The sequence below is a fragment of the Sinocyclocheilus grahami genome, unplaced genomic scaffold, assembly GCF_001515645.1.
Source record: "Sinocyclocheilus grahami isolate Dianchi unplaced genomic scaffold, SAMN03320097.WGS_v1.1 scaffold790.1, whole genome shotgun sequence".
Lineage (NCBI taxonomy): Eukaryota > Metazoa > Chordata > Actinopteri > Cypriniformes > Cyprinidae > Sinocyclocheilus > Sinocyclocheilus grahami.
Genome location: NW_015505969.1, coordinates 929,612 through 943,414, shown reverse-complemented (window position 1 = coordinate 943,414; position 13,803 = coordinate 929,612). Strand labels below are relative to the sequence as shown.

Below are 13,803 nucleotides of genomic sequence, written 5' to 3'. Positions count from 1 at the left end.
AACGTCTCGGGTTACTTATGTAACCATGGTTCCCTGAGTAGGGAACGAGACATTTTCAATGTATGCTTCAGACACGGGTCACGACGAGGCGTTCCCCCATAGCGACCCCTAGAGGACGCAGTGTCTCGTTCCCTACTCAGGGAACCATGGTTACATAAGTAACCCGAGACGTTTTCATTGGTTTCTGCAGTATACTCACTCAAAGCCTTTGCTGGCTGCATTTCGTTTTCCGGTGAAGAGGGCCTCATTAGCCACTCTCCACCGGATAAGCACTTGTGTGTACTCATCTGTCCCTGTAACATTCAAACAAGATTGTTACAAGTTACTTCTGTGATTTATGTTTTCAGCACTACACACAGGAAAAAAGTTACTCAGTGGTTCTTTGGGTTGGCCCAGGTGCTATATAGCACTAAAATGGTTCCTCTATGATTACGAGCCAGCAAACCACTTTTAGTGCTCTTTAGAACCATTTATTTTAGAGTGTACATATAAATGTTGAGGCAGTTGCTGATGTGTTTTATCCAATAACATTTGCTACGCAATTTATCAACAGTACTAATAGACAGATACATTTGATAGCTTATTGATAACTTTAATTTCTTGAAACCTTTAAAATAGTATGGTTTTATTTACATTACATAATTATTTACATTAGCAGTGTTGACAACAGTGAATTCTACTGCATAGCTAATAGCACACACACATCACTGATGTCTATTTCATGTTGTGATGTTCTCTTCTGCAATACTTGTCGAAGATGTTTCTGTCAGATATTACATAAACATTTAGTAAACGTCTTTAACTATGTATATAATTAAGAACATATAAAATGCTAAAGTCACAAGCCATCTGAATTAACATACGTAAGTTTCCTAGTTAAAAACTGCACATTAACGTGCTTGCAATAGCGACTTTAGAAGTGGGAATAAGGACATTTATGATAGCACGTGAATGCAGCAATCCACTTTGTAGACGCATGTGTGTTTACTGGAGCTCAGCAGTGGCTATAAATAAAGAAGTTATATACAAATACATATCTGTGCCAACACCTTCAACAATTCAACAGTTTACTTTACAGTAGTTAAAAAAATTCAATTTTAACACAAGAAACCATGTTTTTGGTTTTTAATACTCACATTTGAAAACATCCTCATTCTTCTCCATGTTCGATTATGACGTATCCTCCTCCTCTTCTTTTTCTTCTTAAGGATTTGCGGCAGGCTAGACTCATCCTCTCGTCTTCTTGGTTAACGTATCCTCTCCCATGGCATTGTGGAATAGAAAAGTATCCCGCGATCGGCACTTCGGAGTCTGGAGGGGACGCAGTAGGCCATTCGGGGATCTCTCGCCTACTCTTCTATGAATACTGTGGTTTCAGACATACTACTCTTCTCACGTACCCATTTCCCCTACTATATAGTAGGTAATATTTGAACGATACTTAAGTATACGTACGCCCGAATCTCGTGAGAAATAGTGCTCCATCCAGGTAAATCTCGCCTACTCTTTTGTGGATATTGAGATTTCATGCATACTTTTCCTTCGCCTACTGCTTTTTGCCTACTAAATAGTATGGAAGTATGCGGTTTCGAATGCAGCCTCTGTGCACCTTTTATATATTACCATTCACTTCCTCAGCTTGTGAAAAAGCAGTTTTGAGCTTTGATTCATCATGTGACTTTCTCATCACCACCTGTTTCTGGTGGTTATCAGTGTATTACAAAGGTACAAAACAGATATTAGTATGTCAATAGGTTGGTATATTAACATTATATCAATTAATGATATACGGTTCCCTCTTTTAGTCGGTCACTTCAACGTTGTGCCGAAGTTCCGACACTAGGGATCGCACTTGGAAGCCCAGACACTGCTGACATAGAGAAAAGGCCAATGAAATTGGCATGCAAAATTTGCATAGCTGGCCACGTCCTGGACATCTGGGTATAAATAGGCCAGTGTGGCATTTGGCACAAGCAGAGGTTTCTCCCTTGCCCATAAACAGATAAGTGTAGTGAGAGTACCCCTGGGTGCTTCAACTGCGATCTTGTGGTTTGCACATCTCACCCTCTGACAGGCACAATCGCTGTGCTCAGTGTTTGGCCCATGCCCATGCTGAAGCAGCTTTTGTGGATGGTTCATGTTCTTCTTGGGAGGACATGTTGCACTCGCGGCTCGCGTTCTTTTTAGAAAGACTGCAAGTCACCCCAGCTGCTTCCCGTCCTGGCCCTTCTACTTCTAGGTACGAGTCCACGATGATGTGCACTGAAGGAGAGCAAGGAGATGCTGCGGGAGCAGTTCCAACAGATGAATTCCTGCAGACCGGGGAGCGGGGTTTGACCGATTGGAAGCGGATGACTCAACTAAACTGGTCTGAGCCTGACACTGAGATGGCAGCTGTGCTTAACCGGGCAGCAGAGAGCATAAGACTTTAGTGGATTCTTCCACCCTGTCCTGAGCACTCTCGCTTGAATGATTGGTTATTGGAGACCGAGTGCGAAATTCAGCTGTGCTCCACCCCAGTTCCTTTCTTCCCGGAAGTGTATGAGGCGATGATGAATTTGTGGAAGGCACCTTTCTGCCATAACACGATACATTGTTTCCTTTGCTTTCCCTACCCTTGACAGTGGTCCAGTGAGGGAATACACAGGGGTCCCCCGGGTGGAAGGAGCGATTGCGGTGCATTTTGCATGCAAAACGCCACCACCTGTAAGGGTCACCTGGGCTGCCCTTCCTGGTGGCTCCTCAGGACCGTTCGGCTCGGCCATGTGATTCAGTTCGCCAGGCATCTGCCGAAGTTCAGTGTCATTCTGTTACTTCAGTGAGTATGCAAGAGTGCAGTGAGTCAGCAAGAGTGCTGCTGTTCTTCGAGCAAAGTTGCGTCCCTTCTGGGTGCTATAAATCCTGTCCCTCAAGCTGAGATGAAGAAGGAGTCTTACAGCCCCTACTTTATTTTATCCAAGAAGGGTGGGGGGCTCAGTCCAATCTTAGACCTAAGGGTGCTGAGCCGGGCCCTTTACAAGCTCCTGTTCAGAATGCTAACCCTCAAACACTTACTTTGCTTGTAGTGTTTCAGCTAAATGCCGTATCCATGTGACTTAAAACAATCTGAGCTGTCAGTGTGCCCCAGCTACCTCTGGTGTTTCTGAGCTGGGTAATGTGTTTCAACTGTCATAAGTCTGAAACTGTAGAGTCTTCTGAGCTGTGCCGAGTGCTTCGGCTGTCTTTTTTCCCCCTTTAACTCATTTTTGTGGGAACATTTTTTGTAGGGAGGTGGATGCCTTTTCTTTGGGAAATTACACTTTTATCCCGGATTTAAATTAGAGAGGGAGTAAGGGAAGGATCTCTGTTTTGGAGTTGACTCAGTAAGGTGCAGATAGATCTGTTGGCCTCACAAGAATTCACTTATTGCCCACTGTGGGTTCTCTGACTGAGGCCCCTTCGGCATGGACACACTGGCAGACAGCTGGCCCAGGCCAATGCAAATATGCATTTCCCCCAGTGAGCCTCATTGCTGTCCCAAGAAGACTTATTTCTTGAAGCTCATGCTGTTGGCTTTAGCTCCTCCCTGGCAGATTCCCCTGAAGAGGAACCTTCTCTCCCAGGGTAAGGGCACAATCTGGCACCCGCACGCCCAGATCTCTAGAGCCACCTTGTTTGGTCCCTGGACGAGGAGGAACTCAGAGGTCTTTCACCCGCTGTGGTGAATATTATTACACAAGCTAGGGCCCCCTCTACAAGGTGGCTATACGACCTGAAATGGCACATTTTTGTGTATTGGTGTTCTTCCCATGGGAAGGATCCTCGGCGATGTGACATCAGATCTTCCTCCACGAGGGCCTGGACAGGCGCCCATCTGCATCTACAGTATATTCAAAGTGTATGTGGGCGCTATTGCAGCAAACCACGGCACTGTAGATTGAAGATCGGTGGGTAAGCATGATCTGGTTATCAGATTCCTAGGAGGCGTCCAGAGGTTGAATGCTCCAAGGCTATGCCTCATCCACACTCAACCAGGGGCATTGCTGCTTTGTCAACTTTAGTAAATGGTGCCTCATTAGTGGACATTTGTAGAGCTGCAGGTTGGGGTACACCAAATACATTTGCCAGATTCTACAATCTGCAAATGGAACCAGTTTAATCTAGAGTTTTGAACACTAACTCTCAGATGGCTGGTAGGGTGTAGTGCTTGCATTTAGCATCTTCCCCTCTTTGAGGTGTTAATGTGTGCTTATTGAATCCAGTTCAGTTCCTTCTTATGAACCCTGAACTACCCTTCCGTCACTCAAGCACTCTCTTACGTAGCTGAGCAGAGGAGCTCCCTACAATAATGCATTACGAGTAAGTATCTCTTGAGTGAACTCTCATAATGGATTAGTGCTCCATATGTTGTGGCTCCCTTTGGTGGCCACATATGTGTATTGGTCCACTGCTCTTTACTGAGTAGGATTCAGTGTTTCCCCTAGACAGACAATCGGTCTGTCACTTCTGTGCTTGGTAGTTCTCCCCTTATGCGGAGCCCACCACATCTTGCCTATGTAGTACTCCCTTTTAGGATGCATCTCCACATGCTACCTCCCCTTCGGATAGGATGTGGTCTCCGTACTGTTCTTTCCCCACTTGGGGGAAACAAACGCTTTCCCAACAAAGCTTTCTCAACCATCATTTTTTTTTCTTTTGTTTTTCTCTGAATAAGAAAAGGATCTGGCTGGAAGTGACCTCTGCCTTATATGGCAGCTCTCCCGGATGTTGGAGAGTGAGGTCATAAATCTTGGGCGTTGGAAGGTTACGAGGAGGAGAGGTGCATTTGGTCGTGGTACGCTGGGTTTGTCAACATCTGTGCCCTATGGACTCGTAACACAGTTCAGCAGCTGTGGCATTTAGAATAGGGATCCCTAGTGTTGGAACTTGACACAACGTCGAAGTGACCAACGGAAAGGGAACGTCTCGATTATGTATGGTAACCCTCATACCCCTGATGGGGGGAACAAAAATGTTGTGTCCCTTATGCCACAACTCTAAACTACTTCCAAGTGGGTTGAGATGCTTTTCGAATCCTCAGAACAAAACGAGTGAGCAAATGCCATGTTGGCCTATTTACTGTATACCCGCATGTCCAGGGCATGGCCAGCTATGAAAATTTTGCTCGCCAATTTCATTGGCCTTTTCTCAATCGTGTCAGAGGTGTCTGGGCTCCCAAGTCTGACCCCTAGTGTCAGAACTTCGACACTACATCTCTGTTCCCTACATCAGGGAACGAGGGTTGCCATATGTAACGGAGACATTTTTTACTTTGAATTTAAGTTAATTCTATAAAAACTAAAATGGTGCTACCAAATTTTTTACAGTAAAGATCTGGCAACCACAGCTGCCGTTATTTTACTGTCAATGTCAAAACAGATTTATTTATTTATTATTATTTAATTTTTTTACAGTGCAGCACACTCCATTCATAAATATTGTAAGTTTTGGCAAATTGGTGGCTAATTTTTGTGAATAAAATCTAATTTGTAAATTTTCATACATTCTGCTTACGCCCAATGCCATCATGATGATGTCAGCTGGAATGAAAAGTCATTTCAGGGGAAGAGCAAGTTATTACATTTTGATTACATTTTACAAACTTGATTATGACTCATTGTTATTTTTGGAATTACATGCACTTATAATTCTTAATAAGAAATAGTGAGTGTCAAAAATAATAATTTAAACACAACATTTTAGGGCATTTAGTGCTTTGGTAGGCTGAAATAACCAAATTGGCCATTTAGTGAATTCCCTCAAAGTTTATTTCAAGATTTTAAAGCCAGATTTTCAGTAATCTCAGTCAACACACCAGTCTATCTTTTAGAGCACCAGCCACTTATGCAATACAGGTTTTAACAGTATGCCAGAAAGTGTAATGCTCTATGATCAGTGCTTATCAGCCAGAGGTATGATAGCATCTATATACTGTATATTGTTACCGCAACCCTATCACAAATCAAGTCAAGTCAAGTCAACTTTATTTACATAGCGCTTTTAACAATACAGATTGTGGCACAGCAACTGTACAGCATTAATTAGGAAAATATTGTGTCAATAATACAAAATGATAATAGTAAACACTCAATTTTCAGTTAAAGGCAGTTCATCATTGAAAATCAGAAAATCAGTGATGTCATCATCCAGATGCAAATCAGATTGCTATCATTATACACTCCATATCTTCATCAATTTTCCACTGTCTGTCACTGCACTGGTTGCTGTGTTGGTATTATTACTATATATATATATATATATATATATATATATATATATGTGTGTGTGTGTTTTTTTTTTGTGCGGGGACAGGTTCCCGATTACACTACAGTCATCAAACAGCCTATGGACCTGTCCACAGTTCACTCCAAAATTGATCTGCACATGTTTTTTTTTTTTTTTTCTATCGGCCGTGAGGAAAAGACTGTCGAATCCAGACTCACAATGGGCTCTGGAGTTTGACTGGGAATCAAATTGTCATTTCCTAAGTGACAAGGTGCCGATTTGCCCAGGTGGCAAAGAGCGATTGGACGTATCTGTTGTCAAATGGACACATGGACAGAGCTGGCAGGGTGCTGCAGGAGACAAAATGCCTCCAGCCACAGGTCTGTATTTTTATTTAAACTTCGCAGCAGGAAAGGTGTCGCTCACACATTCCAGAACAGCAGGGGTTTGAATCGGGATAAGCAGCGGACAAGCGCTCTTAACAGCATTTTTGTGTAGGCCTAATTGGGACCATGTAAAAATAAATGGACTCTTTAAATAAGTCTTTAACTGTGCTGTTGTGGTCAGCTAACTCTTAGAAGTACATGAGATATCATGTCAGAGTCTGTTATGGATTATCTACCATAACTGACATTTCTGTTGTTATGTGGAAAACACACAGCAGTTCTAATTGTAATGGATTACATAAAAACATTGTCAGCCACTAGACAAGATCTTGCACAGCTGTTGCAGAATATTGCAACACATTTTTCCACACCTACCTCTAGTTATGTGTATCAGGATAGCTGACAAATAACATGGACATGAACTTTCTGTTTTTAAGAGCTTCAAAATTTCAGGTCAAAATGAAATAGATTAGGCTCTGTAATTGGTCATCAAGTTTTTCACTATTTTTACTCAACGTTTTCTTTTTTTCAGTAAACTTCAATAGATGTCACAATTAAAAACTTAAAAGGTCAAATATTTAGTCATTTGTCAGTCATTTACTTATTGCCATGTGTACAACCACAGTGTACAAAGTACAATGGAAAACTTTCTTAAATGCTTCTCCACAGACTATGGACAAGATAGAATGGTCAAGTCAAGTCACCTTTATTTATATAGTGCTTTATACAATACAGATTGTGTCAAAGCAGCTTTACAGTGTTAAACAGGAAAACGTGTGATAATGCAAGAGGACAATAGAAAGCAGTCAGTTTTTTCAGTTCAAGTCAGTTCATCATTGATTCAGTGATGTCAACATCCAGCTCAGTTCAGTATTTTCAAATAGTGTCTGTGCAATCAAGTCAACAATATTGCCAGAAATTGTGTCCCCAACTAAGCAAGCGACAGTTGCAAGGAACCAAAACTCCATAGGTGACAGGAGTGGAGAAAAAAAAGGCAAAAAAGCATGCTATGCACACACAAATAAACATATATACAAAAAATAAGACACATTATTGACGACAATAAGATGATGACAAATTGCAAAAGTGACATTTATGTTGACATTATGACATGAAATGTTTAGTATCATCATTGTTATTACACAGTAATGTGTATTGAAATGCCATACAGCACTGGGGTAGAAACTATTCCTGAATTTCATGGTGTGTGTTCAAATAGTCCTGAGTCATTTGTCAGAGAGCAGAAAGGAAAAAAGTCCCTGTGTCAGGTGACTGTAGTCGTTCCTGATGTGCTTTGTCTTTCTGAGGCAGCGCGTAGTGTAGATGTCCTTAACTGCTGGTAGCTGTGTTATCCCTTTGTAGGTCTCTCTCTCTGTCTATCTCTCTATACATTGAGTATCCTAATTTTTTATATTTTGAATTCGTATTTATTTTAGATTTGTTTAAAATCAGAAAACAGTTTTAAAGTTTAAGTAATTTTTGCGAGATCCAAATATTCCTCAACAGTTTTTGTGAGATTCAAACATATAGTCTTTCAATTTTGAGTCAGAATCTGTTATTTATCATAAATTATACCACTGTTACTGTAAAGCACACAATCTGTGCAGGTGGACGATAATTGTACCAGTATCATTTGTATTCATATTTTGAATTAGTTTTTAGGTTACACTTTATTTGGATTGTTCACTTTGCAACTACATGTCTGCATGTTTACTCTTAAGAGTATTAGTAGATACTAACAGTAACAGTAGATAACTGTTGGGTTAGGGTTAGTAGAATAAGCTGACATGTACTTGCAAAATTATACTTAGTATAGTTAGTCAAAATAAAGTGTTAGCAGATAATGAACAGACATAATAAAAATATAATACTCTAACGACTGGTAGTTGACATGTAGTTACAACGTTACTAATAGTTAGTAGAATGTCTATAGTGGACTATCAAAATGAAGTGTTACCAGTTTTTATATATTTTTTTTATTTTGTTTTCATTTTATTTTAAAGTTAACTATCTTTTCACTTTTATTATCATATTTTTCTTTAATATGTCGTCTTAAAATTAATTTTTTTAAATTAAACACAGTTTTTATTAATTTTTCCATTTTAAATGTCCATTATTTTAGTGCACAGTTAAATTACATAGATAAATAGATGAACGGAAGGACGGATGGACGGACATGTCGTGTTAAATACCCATCTACGCTTGTGTGCAGATACTGTATGTATTTATGTGAGAACTGTATGTTGCCAGGGTGTTTTCATGCCGAAGGCTTCAGTGTGTGTGTGTGTGTGTGTGTGATGAGTGTATGCGCATCAGTGGAAGTGTCTCTTCAGGCTAAGGTGGTTTTGAAGGGGAAGGGATGGTGGCAGGGACTGGATGGCATTACAGGTTGGAGCTGTGGGGCGATTAGAGAAACACAGCAGATATTTTATAGCAGATCAAATCACTCTCTTCTCCTGCCGCTCAATTAATTAGTGCCACCGACCGCACGCACACATAGTGAGGAGAGAAACACAACATCAGTGGACCCTGTGTGTGTTGGAGTGTGTGAGCAGGGTTTATGTGGAGGAAAAGATGATTTGACTTACTTCTTTGTTACGTAATAAAAAACATTATCTTCAAAGGTTACAACCAAACATTACAACCAAAGGTTATGTGTGTAATAGCCTCATCTTAAACTCCATTTTATTGCAACAATGTTGCTATATTGATTTTGCTTGAACCTAAAGATTATTTACAGTTTTTGTGAGATTAAAACATTTAGTCTTTAAATTGTGAATTAGAATCTGTTCTCTGATATTTATCAGAAATGCTATTTTTGTCTGCTTGTGTTCTGGTGAAGCACACAATCTGCTGCAGGTTGATGATTAGTGTACTGTAAGCTGATTTGGATAAAAGCATATGCTTAATGACTGCTTGCATGCGATATGGAAAATACATCAGTGTGTCAGTAAGTGTCAGTGTCTGACAAAACTAGATTGCTCCCATTATAATTGTAATGCGGGAGGCGTGACAACGGAGTTGAGGATCCAAATGCAGCTTTTATTCACAAGAGTGGTCAAAACAGGCAGGGTCAAACACCAGCAAACAGGTACAATCCAGGGCAAGACAAAAGCGCAATCCAATAAACAGTCCAAGGTCAAAAAACAAGGCAAGGCAAGAAAACACAGAGACTCGGAACAGGGTACAGGCTAAACAATAATCAGCAATGTGAGTGTGGATGAGTGCAACCTTTATAGTGTCACTGGTAGGAAACAGGTGTGGTGCAATAATGAGTTCCTTGGCAGGGGTTTATGGGGAATGGAGTCTGGAGAGAATCAAGACAAAACCTCTTATCGTGACAGAGCCCCCCCCACTAAGAGCAGATTCCAGATGCTCCAAACAGAATTACGATAACAACTCACAGTCCACGGTGGAGTTGATGGGAGGAACCATGAGGGGAGTGAAACAGGAGGGCTCAGGGGTCCGACTGACAGAAACGGAGCCGGTGGACGGGGGGCCCAAGGCGAAGACGGAGAGCCGAAGAGCCAGGGTGACACTGAGGGATCAGAGGGCCATGGTGGAGCCGACGGCTCTGGCGACCGAGGCGAAGATGTGGTTCCAGAAGGCCGCGGTGGAGACGGAGCGACCAAGGACCAAGGCAGAGCAGGAGGGAGAGAGGAGCCCAACAGAGCTGGAGGGATGGGGCGAAGCCGGAGGAGTGTAGTTCTGAGGCGAGGGCAGGTCGACGAATGACCAAGGTGGAGCAAAGAAGCCTGGCGTAGTTGGTGGACTGATGGGCCACAATGGAGATGAGGGAGCTTTGAGCCAAGGCGACACCAAAGGGTCGACAGACCAAAGTGGAGACCAGGTCTCGAAGGCCGGAGACGAAGATCTGGGATCCTCCAAGCTTGGTGTAGCTGGAGGCTTGCTGTCCCAAGGCAAATCCTGACCATTCACCACCCTCAAAGGATGACCTGAGGGACAGACAGACAAAAGTGGAGTCAGAACAAACAGCATGACAGGTAGAGGAGGAGGAGGTTGGATGGGACAACAAGTTCAAAACAGTGCTTATTCAGCATGGTAGAGCAGGCAGAGAGTTCCGAGACGGCCTCCTTGGCCGTGACTGGACAATCAGAGAGTTCATATACGGCCTCCATAGCCGTGATAGGACAGGCAGAGAGTTCATAAATGAGCGCCGCCACCTCTGGAGGTTCTGCAGCGGGTGCCACCACCTCTGGAGGTTCTGCAGCAGGTGCCGTCACCTCTGGAGGTTCTGGAGTGAGATCAGGAACTGTTGCGGCCTCGTGAGCGGATTCAGGGGCTGGAACAACCTCAGGAGAAGTAATTGAGCAGTGAGTTGCCCAAACACAAAGGATAGCGACCCCCATTACAAGGAGCACTGAGTGGAGGGGAATGGTCTCTGGAATAACCCGTGCTGAGGCCCTTGGAATGCCTGCTGATCTAGCCGAGACCAGTGGTGGATCTGACACACTGGATGCCAGTCTCGTATACCTTGGAACTGGACTCGTAGCAATGGTCATGGTTGACCCGGTGTGAGAAGACTCTGGATGATCAACTGCGATATGACCTGACTCTGGACGAACAGCTGAGACATAACAAGGCTCTGGGAAATCAGCTGAGACATAACGTGACTCTGGAAGATCAACTGAAACGTGACGACACAGGAAGATCGGCTGTGACTTGACTCTGAGATGACAGCTGTGGCATGACGAGACTCTGGAATGGCGGCCATGATGGGACGAGACTCTGGAACGGCAGCCATTTTGTGAACATTCTCTGGACTGGCAGCAATCTTTGGAAGAGACTCTGGAGTGGGAGATACTGCAGGAGTGCCGTGTTCCTCCTCCACAATACCCACAGTAAATGCAGAGCAACATAGTTGAAGTGCCAGATCTATGTAAAACTCCAGTGTTCAGTTCGGATCGTGCAGTGGCATAATCGATTGGAGCGGCTCAGCTAGACCTCCTCGAAAAAATATCATGAGGCACATCTCGTCCACAGATGTTAAATGGGCCAGTTCAATAAAGTTCAACACATAATCCTCAATAGACCGCTCACCTTGACGGAGACCAATTATTTTTGCTGCTGGATTCATGGCTGGCCTGGATACACTAATAAAGCTGCTGGGTTCGGGTGTTGGCTGATTATTCTGTAACGCGGGAGGCGTGACAACGGAGTTGAGGATCCAAATGCAGCTTTTATTCACAAGAGTGGTCAAAACAGGCAGGGTCAAACACCAGCAAACAGGTACAATCCAGGGCGAGACAAAAGAGCAATCCAATAAACAGTCCAAGGTCAAAAACAAGAAGGCAAGGCAAGGAAACACAGAGACTCGGAACAGGGTACAGGCTAAACAATAATCAGCAATGTGAGTGTGGATGAGTGCAACCTTTATAGTGTCACTGATAGGAAACAGGTGTGGTGCAATAATGAGTTCCTAGGCAGGGGTTTATGGGGAATGGAGTCCGGAGAGAACCAAGACAAAACCCCTTATCGTGACAATAATCAACTGAACTGTTGTACTGACATACCTTCATGAAATGAACACCCGTTGCTGAGCTACTCCACTTTATTTACTCTTCCAACTGAAATAAAATCATTGTAACTGATTATATATGCTGTCATGTTTCTTCTTTATATATTGTTTATAATTAAAAAAAATAAAAAATTTTATACATTGTTGTTGCAAAAATTGGACTAAAAGACCACCTTGTTGGCCACCTTATTCTTGGACACTCTTGCCTGCAAAAATTAATTAATAATGGGTGACAAATGTAGCCTACTTGTGAACAAATTTACTTTTTCACCAACAAAATGAACAAATCGCACCTTAAGACAACTAACGGCAAAAGCAACATTAACCAAACTTTTGATTAATCTACACACAAGCTGCACCTACTGCTCTTGTTTTACTTTTTGAATGACTTATCTAAACAACTCAGAAATCATGATTATTAAGTGGGTCGTTCACACTGTCTAAAAGCATTTCTCACCTATGAACTGTTTCCCAACCAAAATAAACAAATTAATTGTTCACCCAAAAATAAAAATGTACTGAATATTTACTCACCCTCAGGCCATTCAACATGCAGATTAATTTGTTTCTTCATCAAAACAGGTTTGGAAAAATGTAGTATTACAGTACATCACTTCTCATCCATGGATTCTCTGCAGTGAATGGGTGCCATCAGAATGAGAGTTCAAACAGCTGGTAAAAACATCACCATATTCCACAAGATGACACCAGTCCATCAATTAACATCTTGTGAAGCGAAAAGCTGTGTTTTTAAAAAAACTAATCCATCAAGACATTTTAACTTTAAACGTCACTTCTTGATAAAATATGAGTCCATAATAACCCTTCCTCCAGTGAAAGTCCATCCCCTGTTATCAAAATCCACCGACAAATTTGTTTAGAACTTTTGCACTTGTAAATTATGCTTGAGCTATGCATATTTCTCTCCTGATTCAGATAAGTCAAATATGCACTTTTGGCTTCTCAAGATCTTAATTGATGGACTGAAGTCATGTGGATTACTTATGGATCATTATGATGTTTTTATCAGCTGTTTGGTCTCTCATTCTGATGGCACCCATTCACTGCAGAGGATCTATTGGTGAGCAAGTGATGTAATGCTACATTTCTCAAAATCTGTTCTGATGAAGAAGCCAGCTCATCTACATCTTTGATGGCCTGAAGGTGAGTAAATGTTCACGTTTTGTTTACACCTGGTATGCGTTTCTGGTGACCACTTATGATTTTGTCACATTTACGGCAACACTTCATGTTGACAGCTTTCTTTGTGTTTATTATGATGGGTTTATGGTTGGGTTTATATTTCCAGCATGAGTGCTTGTTGGGTGAAGAGTGCTTTACTGTGTTTAGCATCCATCTACAGCAATCCAGCTCTTTATTCAGTGTCTGCACTGCCGTGAGGTGTCAAAACAGGAAGAAACACCCAGCTTCACCTCAGATAAAATAATCTCATCAGGCTCTTCTCTGTAAGCCTTCAAACGGACATCTCAGAGTTAGCTTGACTGCCTCTTGCAGCTCCTCACTCAGCTGCAGAGTGCATTTTGAAGACTCATTATTGGAGAACTAAATCTATTCCCCTAGACTTCCTATCTGTATTGCCTGTGGAGGGAGGGAGAGAGAGAGAGAGAGAGAGAG

General features: G+C 42.2%; 1 protein-coding gene across 1 annotated transcript; it reads right to left on the bottom strand.

Annotated features, from left to right (window-relative positions):
• Positions 1 to 9,856: 9,856 nt before the first annotated feature.
• On the bottom strand, positions 9,857 to 11,855 carry LOC107561743 (proline-rich receptor-like protein kinase PERK2). The gene is made up of 2 exons (XM_016246216.1): positions 11,691 to 11,855; positions 9,857 to 10,585 (listed from the first exon to the last, which is right to left on the bottom strand). The coding sequence occupies exons 1-2, from the start codon at positions 11,725 to 11,727 to the stop codon at positions 10,176 to 10,178; spliced, it is 447 nt and encodes a 148-aa protein (XP_016101702.1). The 5' UTR covers positions 11,728 to 11,855; the 3' UTR covers positions 9,857 to 10,175.
• Between the last annotated feature and the right edge of the window lie 1,948 nt (positions 11,856 to 13,803).

What these genes read in the sequence shown, in the direction of transcription:
- LOC107561743 (XM_016246216.1), bottom strand. Translation starts at nt 11,727, where the DNA reads ATGAATCCAGCAGCAAAAATAATTGGTCTCCGTCAAG. An exon ending in AATAATTGGTCTCCGTCAAG is followed by an intron (nt 10,586 to 11,690) that starts GTGAGCGGTCTA and finishes TCTGTCCCTCAG; the next exon opens with GTCATCCTTTGAGGGTGGTG.